We start from the raw sequence: 10,883 nt of genomic DNA on the forward strand, positions 1-10,883 counted from the left end.
CTTCCGGTATGTAAACGTGCTATTCTGCTCAGTGGTGATTGCTGCTAACCGTTGTCGCAGTTCCTTGCTCTCGGCAGCCTCTTATTTGCGCCATGGTGAAGGTAAAGGTGGAAGCCGGAGTGGAGGAGGCTGCTCCGGAGACGCCCTCTAGAAACTATCACGAGTTGGTGGTCCATCTGAATCCGATAGCGAAGCCCCTGGCTCCCCGTAAACTGTGCAAAAGAGTGTACAAGCTCGTCAAGAAAGGTGAGGAGAACACTGCCCCGCCACAGGGCAAAACGCAAGACAGTGGGCAAGCCAGTTAAAATAAAAAGAATGCAAGTTCGAATCGGTGTTTTAGGAATGGGCGCATGGAGTCTCTTATACAAGCATACAACGGGCGCCGGATTAACGAAAAAAACCTTGGTTTGGGGGAGGGGGAGCTGGGGCGTGTGAAACCAAATTAAAGACCAGTATGTAATGTATTTATTTGATTGGGGAGCTGAGAACAGGTAACCGTGGCATCATTAACCAAATAGTGTTTACGCGTCTTTATGTTTACGTCACATAGTTAAACTTTAAGATATCTGAGTGAAATAACTATTTACGATTTTCCCCCGGACTGTGGGCCAGGTATTCAGCTCAAATCCTACTGATTGCAACCAATAAGGGGGAGGGGGAGGGGCGCTAGAGGACCACCTACAGCGTGTCTAAGTCGAAGCGAAGGTTTTTGCTGCATCTAAATTTGTTTCTTCTCTTTTAGCTTCTAAACAGAAGCAGATCAGAAGGGGAGTGAAGGAGGTGCAGAAATTTATCAACAAAGGAGAGAAGGGGTAAGATATATATTTTTTAATGTTTTACCTCACCTCTTCTGTAGGTAAAACAGCCCTGTCACCCAAAGAGTTGAAAGAGCACGTCACTTACCAGTATGCGATCGGGAATGAAGCAAGCTTCCGCAGCTGTAAGACTAGCATCCCTTCCCACTATGCATTAAGAGCCTGCCATGTTAAATGCGGGGCTTTCAGATTCTGCTCTGGTAGTGAGGGTAGTCCTCCCCACGCCCCAGTATCTGGTTTCCTGCCCTCTGAGTAGATTTGAGAGCTTGTGGTTTTATGTTGGTGTGGTGAGCATGCAGCTGTCTTTTGTATCCTGTCTTGTTAAATGCCTGTAAAGCATGTTTATGTGGTATTAACCGCATGCGTGCGGAATTCCGCTCGTACGCTGAGATTTTTTAAAGCGCACTTTACGTGACGAGCTGGGCTCGTCATCAGCGTGCGAGGAGGCTACGCCATGACGAGCCCAGCTCGTCAGCAGTTTCAAAGCACTGTTAGTCAGGCAACCTGAAGAATGGTTGTCTATTACAGAAATGGACGCACATAGCTGAAAGTCAGTAGGTGGTTGTTCGGTGGTGCACAAATCAGTATTGAAATACGAAGGGGTGGTAATGACACTATTGGTGGGAAGAAGAAAGAAAGGGGCAGATAGTACCTGCAGTCAGGTTTTGCATGGTGCTTTTCATTAATTGAGTAATCTGTCGGTTTACGGTTGAAGATGGGGTTGGGAGCTAATAAGCACACTGTACTTCATTTTCCTCTGGTTGTGGGACGATGGAGACAACAAAGTTAAATACTTTTTTAGGTTTCGCCCTGCGAATCGATCGCGAAGTGATCGTCACAGCGAAACCTATTGTGATCGTTTCTGCTTTCAAGTAGTCAGGAGACAAGTGATGTGCACGCGCAACCTTCCGAACTGGGATCAGGTCGCGCGCGCTTCCTGTTTCCCATGGCTCCTTGGAAGCAGGCACACACACACACACAGACCCCCCCCCCCACCGCCGCGCATACACGCACGCACACATAGAGAACGCCGCCGCCGCGCATACACACACGCACACACATAGAGAACCCCCGCAGCCCGCATGCACACACACATACATACAGAACCCCCCGGCGCTCACACACACATCCCCTACCTCAACTCGGCCTGTCTTCCGGCGTGTCTTCTCATCATGCGCAGGGACAGCCAACGAGCACGGCGACGGCGTCTCCTGCGCTACACCCGTGGTTTCGCGTGAAATGAAATGAAAGACTTGAAACGTGATGCGTGAAGATGCCTCGCGCTGACTTTAAAAAATGCCTACATAAAGGTACGGGCGCGAGCAAGTATGACTTTTGAAATGACAAAAGAGTATAATTAATAAAATGCTCACGTTACGACTTGAAAGACTGGTGCTGAATACCTGCGCCTGATACACCGCTGCTGAAATAAATGTTTAACCCTCCTCTTCACGAAACAGAGCAGGTCACAGTCGAGGAGGAGGCAGAAAGCACACACTTGTATTTTGCGTTTTCATTTTACTCTGCATGGTAGCAGTGATCACGGGATGTGCTTGTTATTGAGTGAGTGCTACAACTAATTTCTATAGGTGCTGGATCGTCGCCGCTCCATTCCCGGGCAGCTGCTGGGCGCGCCATGCTGTACTCTTTGCTGACTTTGTATACACTGCTTCCCTCTCCTCTTCCGGGCAGCCGCTGCCTAAGAGTCCTGCCAGCTGTTGGGCACGCCGTGCAGGCAGACTCGAACCGTTGTACTCTGTGTTTGTAGATTGCTTTATTGACTACATGAGTTACTCACACTTGGGCTTGTGATACGTGAGAGGTCTTTGTCACCTAGCAAACCCGCCCATATCCATGGAAGCTTCTTCTGCCCAGTGTTGTTTAAGAGCAAGTTTGGTTCGACCGTGTTTTGCCAAGACCCACGGTGAATCTGTCGGTGCTAGAGATGTAGCAGACATCTTCCTTAAGAATTCCAGCTCTGGTCTCTTTACAAAGGACACAAGTGATGGGCGGGGTAGGGGTTTGCACAATGTCCCTGTAGGGTCTGAGATAACCTCCTTCAATGAATTGGTTTGTGTTTGTTAGCTTTGTGTCCTCGTAACATGGGCTGCGGTTTTGTAAACAGACATCCATTCCTTTCATCTTGCAGAGCCCACTGACTTCTAATGTTTGCTATTTATTTATTTATTTACTTATTTATTTAAAGTTTTATAGAGCGCAAACTTGACCCGTGAGGGTATCGGAGCGCTTTACAGGTTGAAGGAGTAATACAGAGAGAATAGCAATAAGTCAGGGGGGTAAATAGCGATGAGGGTCCTATGGTAGGCATGGAGTCAAAGGGGTATGTACAAGGAAGGAGGGGGTGAAAAAGTACAAGGAGCATTTTACAGAATAAATACTTATACGTTAGGGAGGAAAGTGCAGGGGTGCTTTACGTTAACAGTGATCAAGGATCATACATACATCATCATACAATAGAACAGGGTATCACAAAGGTGATAAGTCTCTCAGTGCTAGTGGCACGGGTTAGTCAAGGAATTTAGCCATGAGGAAGGATTTATCCTCCTAAGCGATGTTTAGGGTGAGGCGTTATCACAGTAAATGAATTAACATGAACACATTTATTTACTTTAAAAGCATTTAACTAGGCAGGGCACTGTTGTGGTAGCATGGCGACACTGACCTTTTAATCCATGGGCATTTCCCCAGTCGGCAGGAGCCCTTGGAGATTGGTTTTGAAATTAAAAGTTCCAATCCTTCGCTTTCCTTTTTAAAAATAATTTTTTTCATTTGTGTCGGCACCTTATTTCATGAAAAGCAAATCAAACTGCCTCTCCAGAGAAGTGGAACTTTTGAAAGAAAATGTGAAGTCTTCCTTAACTAAAATTTTGCAAGATTTCCGTTTTAATGTCTGGTCAGTTTCCATAGGTTAAACAAGTGTTTGCAATGCAATAGGTCTCACATATTTATGCGAGTTTAAGCCATTGACATTGTAAATGATAATGCCTTTTATTTATGTTTTCAAAACAAATACGTAAATAAAAGGCATTGTCATTTACAATGCCAATGGCTCAAATGCGAAACCTATTGCATTGTAAATGCTTGTTGTCGTCATGTCCAGAACGCCATTCCATAGCACTCGTTAACGCTTTCTGGAGTGTCTCATCCTAGGTTGTTTAGATGGCTGCCATGCTGAAGCCCATATGCTCTTGGCATACCTAATTAGGGCATTTACTCATGCGCATGTTTTAAACTAGCGGAGGGTGCAGGGTGCTGTCTACATGATTTTGTTCAGGGTCATCAATCTGAGATAATTAGGAAAGAATGCCCCATCGAGTGGTGTAAGAGCTCTTGTTCTATATTGAGGACAGTCAAAATGGTGCATCCAAGAATTGTAGAAATGCTACTACCATGAGGATGGGGTAGGAAAGCTGGAATGATGGGCCTTTTATAGAAAAATATTTTGCGGTTGTAAAACATGAGTCTTGCAAAAAAAAAAAGGTTTGCAATCAGAAATTACAATATTAAAAACCAAAAAGGCCTTTTTATAAAGCAGGAAACCCCATCCCTGTGCTGGAGTGGTAAGCGTTCTGTAGTAATCGCTCTGAAAATCCTTTTAGGCAGTATCTGGGTCGTCCGAGGCGAGCAGAAAGACGGTTGTCCTAAGGATTACTGCACACTTTCTCCCATGTCTTCCCAGCAGCACAGTTTTTTTTTTTTTAAGCAGCACCTTTTTTTAAGGGAAAGAAGCTGCTTTAAAAATGTAGCCCTGCTGGATTTGCGAATGCAGGGATGGAGAACTGGTATTCCTCCGAGCCTCAATCCCTGCGTTCTGAGTCATTTGTAGAGGGTAGAAAAATGCAACCTGCCCGATTAATATGCAGGAGGTTGTACGATCATCTATGAACAGTATTTTGTGATAAGACTACTTCCAACATCTGGTATATGTGGCTAGAAGTCTTTCCTTAAAATATCCCCAGGTGTCAGACTGGATGCAGAAGATTTTCTAGCTGTACCCCTGCACGCCAGTAGGTGGCGCTCAGTTCAGCGGCATCCATGCTGTTTGTGCCACCTCAAATCACTGATGTCCGTTCTTTACTTTCCGACATGGATAGCAGAGATCCGGCCTGAGCAACCACTTAGTCACTTTTTTGATCCGACATTTTGTTGAACTTTTCTAAATAACTTTCTCCTGGTGTGAGGTCATGTCAACCAAGAAACTCTGATTTCAAACCCGGAGGGGCCTGTCTGAGGCAAATGTCCCCACACATTTGGTGCATTTGTGGTACTTGGAGTGAGACCACAACTGCAAGACCTGTGAGGGCTGCTGCGCCATGCATCCCAAGGTGCTGAGGGAGTGCTTCCTCATGCTCATCGTCCCATAATGTCAGTTGATTCAGCGACGATCGAAGTCCTGGTCGCTCAGAAGATGCCAAACCTTTCGTGGAGCCCTATGCAACGGTCGTGGTCGCACTCTGTCGTTGTGTGAGGCCTAAAGCTGAAGTTTTGTTGCATCGGTCGAAGTCTGCGGAACCTGGGCTGTTCTCTGGGACATTAACGACATTACCCTGGTAGTTCAACACCTGGTGGTTTCTGTGAACGCTAGAGCAAACCAACTCCACGAAGATGCCTAGCGGGTTACAAATGTCTCCTTCATCAGGAGGTAGTGCAAGGTTTCTTTCGGCACTGGAGAGAGCCTTGGTTAGATCTGTTTGCCAGTGCTGAGAATGTGCAATATCTGCAGTTTTGCCTGCTGGCTCTTGTTTGGAGACCCATTTTCTCGAGTGGAGCTGTGGCCTCCTGTATACCTTTCTGCCAATACCACTCCTGCCCAGAGTTCTCAAATATCAGGAACAATCTGGCCCACGTCATTCTTGTGGCTCCAGATTGAGCACAGAGAGTTTGGTATCCCTAGCTGCTAAGCATGACCATCGGTCCTCCAGTCAGGCTGCTTCTTGAGAGGATCTTCTGTCGCAACAACAGGGGACGGTTCTGCATCCAAACCTGTGCGCCCTCCACCTTCATGTGTCAAGATTGAGCAGTGACAGTTGACAGCTTTCGACCTTTCTCTTGAAGTCTACTGTTATTCTGGCAGCCAGGTGTCCCTCTACCACAGTGGTATACACCTGCTATTGGTACCAGTTTGTGTCATGGTATGTTTCCCCGACTATTGTGCCCTCCCACAGTTCTGCACTGTTATACAAGGTTATATTGTTTGCTTTGTGTTGGTGCCGCTTGGCTCTATTCTGGGCACAGTTAAAGGTTACCTCTCTGCTGTCTCATCATTTATGCGGTTGCTAGACCAACCGTCCCTCTTTAAGTCACCTGTTGTGGCTACGTTTCTCAAAGGTTTGTAGCATATGTTTCCCCCTTTGCCGTTCATTATACCTTAGTGTGACCATAACCTGGTCCATACCTCCTAATGTGTGCACCATTTGAGCCGCTATACAATTCCCTCTTAAGCTCTTGACAATAAAAACAAGCTTTTTATTGGCCATAACATTGGAGGGTCAGTGAATTGCAGGCACTTTATGCGCGCCCTTTATACAACCTTCTATCCAGACAAGCTGGTTCGCTAGACATGTGCCTCTTCCTTCCAAAGGGTGTGACTCCCTTCCATGTGGGCTGGAACATCACCATTCCTATCTTCTTTGTTCCACCTCGCACCTCCAAACAGGAGGAGCGATTGCACTGCCTGGACCCAAAAAGAGCATTCTCGTTCTACTTTGACCGCACAAAAGAATTCCAAGGAGACAATCACGTTTTCATGGGTTTGCAGGAGCAAAGAAAGGGAAGGCAGTGCAGAAAAGGACCATCTTGCAGTAGATTGTTCTCTGCATTAAGGTCTGTTGCACATTGGTCAAGAAGCAACATCCGAGGGCTTGTGAGCTCACTCCACCAAAGCCAAGGCTGCGACCAGTGCGTTAGTGCGCATTGTTCTGGTCCTGGAAATCTGTCCAGCAGCAGTGTGGACCACGCTGCTCACATCTACTAAACACTACTTCCTGGAAAGTAACTATTCATCTGGTAGAGACTCTAGCCACAGAGTCTTTCCCGATCCATCCTAGTGTGCAAACTGATTACGTTGTACTTAACACCCTTTTCAGGGCCTTAGTTTGTCAAACCAGTGGTCCATGCTCATTGTGGCTTAGCTGTCCTGGCGTGGAAAGTCGCAAAGGTATCTGTTGTCAGCATGCAGAGGCGGCGCTTATATAGTTAGCGCACAATTCTCGTGTGACGTGGAACCGAACAATGCAACCTGCTCAAAAATCTTCCAGATCCATTTTGATGTCTGGGGATATTCTAAGGTGAGGAGTCTGCAGCTAGATGGAGTCTCTACCAGAAAAGGCATTACCGAAGGTAAGTAACTTGTTTGTCAGTCGCAAAGCAAAATGATGGGCCAGTTGCAGACTATCTGCACAGTCTGCCTCCCCTATATGAGACTGCCAAATGACACATGGCACCTTGTATAGTTGGTCCACATAACTTAATCTGCTGTTGATAGCCAAGCGGCTATAAGAGGGCAGTGTGGTGGACCAAGCGAAACTGGGCAAAACAGATTGACCATGAAGCTGGTTCTTTATATGAGCCTTTGCTGAGCGTATGAGAGACTGCTGTGGGTGGTAAAGTGAGTTAATGCACATGTACACTACCTATGAGAGGGAGGTTGATTGAATAGTGTCATGGGAGTGTCCACAGGTGGTGTACGCATTTTTTTTTTAATGTCTACTGTGCATTATCCCTTCAGAATGCTGCGTAATACCCAAGAGAGCATCATAGGGTGTGTGGGGGTGTTTTTTGGTCTTTGAAAGGTGTAAAGGATCTGAGAATGCTTAAAAAAGGGGTGGGGGGGTTGGTGAGTAACTGCGTCATTGTGTCTTGGGGAGGAAATAATCTTTGGGAGGCAAAGTATGACTAGTGCCTGTAAAGACACTACAGGGCTGCATTTCAAAGGCATATCATTCCCTCCTTGCCTTCAAACTGGCATGGCCCTAACTTCAAGCAGTGCATTGTGTGGAACAAGAAGCGCAGTAGTTCTCTGTGCATGTTGAACTCGTTAATATTGCCAGACTTGTATAGCTTTTCATACCTTTAATGTGATCACAAAGCCTTCTAGTTTGCATTGCCTCCTGAGTGCCTTTTCGGAGAGCATTTATTGTTGTTGAGGATAGAGGAAAACCAAAATATTCCCCCATCTTTATCTGCCCATTTCAGGATTGTGATCCTTGCTGGTGACACTCAGCCCATTGAAGTTTACTGCCACTTCCCGGTGATGTGCGAGGACCGTAGTATTCCATATGTCTATATACCATCCAAACTGGTGAGTATTGCTAGTGTTAATATGTCTGGTGAGATAGTACATTCCTTTTGGGTTTATGTGGAGAGTTGTTGTATTCAACAAAAGCTGTTACATCAATGAGTAATTTGTCTGTTGGTGATAAATGTTCTATCTGCCGGCCACATCACCTGCCTACTCACCCCACGCAGATTGGCGCAGTCTCCAGCTTTGCCCTCCCTTTCATTGTACCGTGTCTTACTGTGTTTAGTTGAGAACATTTTGAATGGTTACTATTTTGTATTGAATACCCGGGACTGCCTTCATAAACTGTATAAAGCGCCTCATTTCTGGTTTGTACTATTAAACTGAAGACACTCTTCTCCCCCCCCCCCCCCCCCCCCCCCACGATTTTGCGGCCTGGGAGGTCACATTTTGTGGCAAAAAACACTTTGCGACCCCACTCCGCGGTATTTTTGCGGCAGGCAATAAATAGAGCTCAGCCATAGCTGGAAACTCTTAGGGGCATATTATCAAGAACGGCGTTAAAATGATCGCCGCTTTAGCAGCAGGAAACTTCCGCTAAATCGGCGATAATGAGCTTGATAATAGGCCCTTGTGATTTCCCATAGAAGCCCATGTTCTGGTGTGAACATGGGCTTCCATGGGAATTCACAAGGGCATAATATCAAGCCCATTATCACAGCTTTAGGGGCAGTTTCCTGCCGCTAAAGCGGCAATTTTAACGCCGTTCTTGATAAGTTGCCCCGAAGTCCCTTTCTGTGACCTGGCAAGAGTGCCCAGGAGCGACGCACCTCGTAACAAGAGGGTGTCAGCTTTGAAAACGCTGTGCTCACCTATTCCTAAGGTGCATGCAGGGACGCAAAAGTGGGGTGGGGGACTTGAGAATTGGAGCGCAATGAGGATGAGCAGAGGGGGTCCATGAGAGGCCTGGGATTGTTGGAAGACTGGTGTTTATCATGGGGGTGGGAGAGGAGACGGGGGGGGGGCTGTGCATTTTACAGGCAGGCGACAGGTACACCTCGGCTGCCTGCTAACTTGTTGCTTAGCCTCTTTTTATTGGCTAAGCACAGAGCAGAGCCTATAAAAGGAGAATCTGCCTCAATTTATTCAGAGTGCCATTTTTGCGGGCACTTTTGATTAAATATTACTGCTGATGGAGCAAAAATATATACAAATTACTGAATATAAGCCAATTTTTGTTAAAAAAGTCTTTTGTAAGACATACTGGAGCTTACTTCAGATGTTAAACGAGGGGCGATGAGGGTTTTTCGATGCCAACTTCTCAAGCAATTGAATTGCTGTATACATTTGCACATAGAAAGAAGTAGCACCAATGGTTTGACACTTTCTCGGTTATTATATGTAAGGTCATCTAGAAGAGACTTCTGAATGTGACATGGACTGTTGATCAGCTCTTTTTCATGTGGGTCACACAAGTGAAAATTATTAAATTGCCTTCACTTGAAGGAAGGGATGTAGGCCATTGACGACACGGATCCTTCGGGTAGAGACCAAGGAGGTAAAATCACGAGTACTGTACAGAAAAGGGAGAGTTGGTTAATTTGTTCGCGTGTGCACAGCTCTTGGGATTCAAACCACAATCCTTTGAGATTGTGTATGTCTTAACTATCACACAAATCGAGGCCCGGAAGTAACCTAGGCTAAGATTGTAGTGCTCTTTGTATGGTAAGCTACAGCCCCCTGAGATATGTGCTCTCTACAATTTAGGATGTGGCATGCCCTCCTGTAAATTATTTTCCAGTGATGTCTGCTGTTGACCCATTTTCTTGTGTCTGACCTTTTGCTCCTTAAAAGTCGCTACCCAGAATGTGATGTTGAAACTCTTTGGGTGGTTTTGTGTGTAGCACCACTGTTAAAATAAAGTGTCGTTGGCCCCATGGAGTACTAAGATAATGACTTCCAGCACTCCGGCAGCATAACCTCTCAAGGCCCTGGTGACTCGTGCAGCCTACGGGTGCACAGATTGCTCAGCCCCCTTTTCAACTTGTCGACTATCACTACTTTAATTAACCATTGTAACACCGTTTTCCTTGCTTGCAGGATCTGGGTATGGCTGCAGGGTCCAAGCGCCCCACATGCGTGTTACTCGTGAAAGCACACGAAGATTATCAAGAGGCATTTGACGAGTGCGTGGAGGAGGTGCGTGAACTCCCAATGCCTCTGTAAGCAAGGAATCCGAACACCTTCATCTGTTTTGCAGCTGGATGACTTTGCTGTGACTCTGAACTACCTTGTAGCATCGGACAGATCCCCACTTGCAAAGCACATAGTGGTTATGTGGTTCCGTCACTCTCCTGAAGTTTATTTTTTATATATATTTTTGTTTAATAATGGACTGAAATAAATGCCTCGAGGCTTTTTATACACGCTGCTGCTCTTAATAGTTGCCATGGAGAAGTCTTTGTTGCTTTGCAGAGTCTCAGTATTAAACCTTCAAGCATATCTGCCTTGATCCTAAGCATGTGAAAAAGATAGGCTTGTCCCTTGCAAATATGCGCCAAGCAAAAGGCATGGCAGCGAAGACCGATTGGATGAACATGGAAGCTGGGCTGTCCAAGGCAGACATGCCTAGCTTAACCCCAAGGAGAACTCCATCTTGCGCTGTGCCCATACAATGGATTAAATGCGCCCTTCGACCCATCAGTCCACTTGTGAGTCATGCACAACAGATATGCCAGATTTGGTGGAGGTGGGGGTGCACAGCTATGAGCGGTAAACATCTTTTTTTTTATTTTTATTTTTTTATA

General features: G+C 46.1%; 1 protein-coding gene across 1 annotated transcript; it reads left to right on the forward strand.

The window, feature by feature from the left end:
* The first annotated feature begins 71 nt into the window (after positions 1-71).
* On the forward strand, positions 72-10,502 carry NHP2 (NHP2 ribonucleoprotein). Its single transcript, XM_078652732.1, has 4 exons — positions 72-246; positions 743-812; positions 8,031-8,136; positions 10,177-10,502. Exons 1-4 carry the CDS (start codon positions 93-95, stop codon positions 10,300-10,302), a joined length of 456 nt encoding a protein of 151 aa, XP_078508858.1. The 5' UTR covers positions 72-92; the 3' UTR covers positions 10,303-10,502.
* Positions 10,503-10,883: the final 381 nt, after the last annotated feature.

The sequence above is a fragment of the Lissotriton helveticus genome, chromosome 7, assembly GCF_964261635.1.
Source record: "Lissotriton helveticus chromosome 7, aLisHel1.1, whole genome shotgun sequence".
Classification (NCBI taxonomy): domain Eukaryota; kingdom Metazoa; phylum Chordata; class Amphibia; order Caudata; family Salamandridae; genus Lissotriton; species Lissotriton helveticus.

Excerpts from the sequence above, each read along its gene's own strand:
- NHP2 (XM_078652732.1), top strand. The coding sequence starts at position 93 with ATGGTGAAGGTAAAGGTGGAAGCCGGAGTGGAGGAGGCTGCTCCGGAG. Across the intron at positions 247-742 it reads GTACAAGCTCGTCAAGAAAG|CTTCTAAACAGAAGCAGATC; the intron begins GTGAGGAGAACA and ends CTTCTCTTTTAG. Across the intron at positions 8,137-10,176 it reads TCTATATACCATCCAAACTG|GATCTGGGTATGGCTGCAGG; the intron begins GTGAGTATTGCT and ends CCTTGCTTGCAG.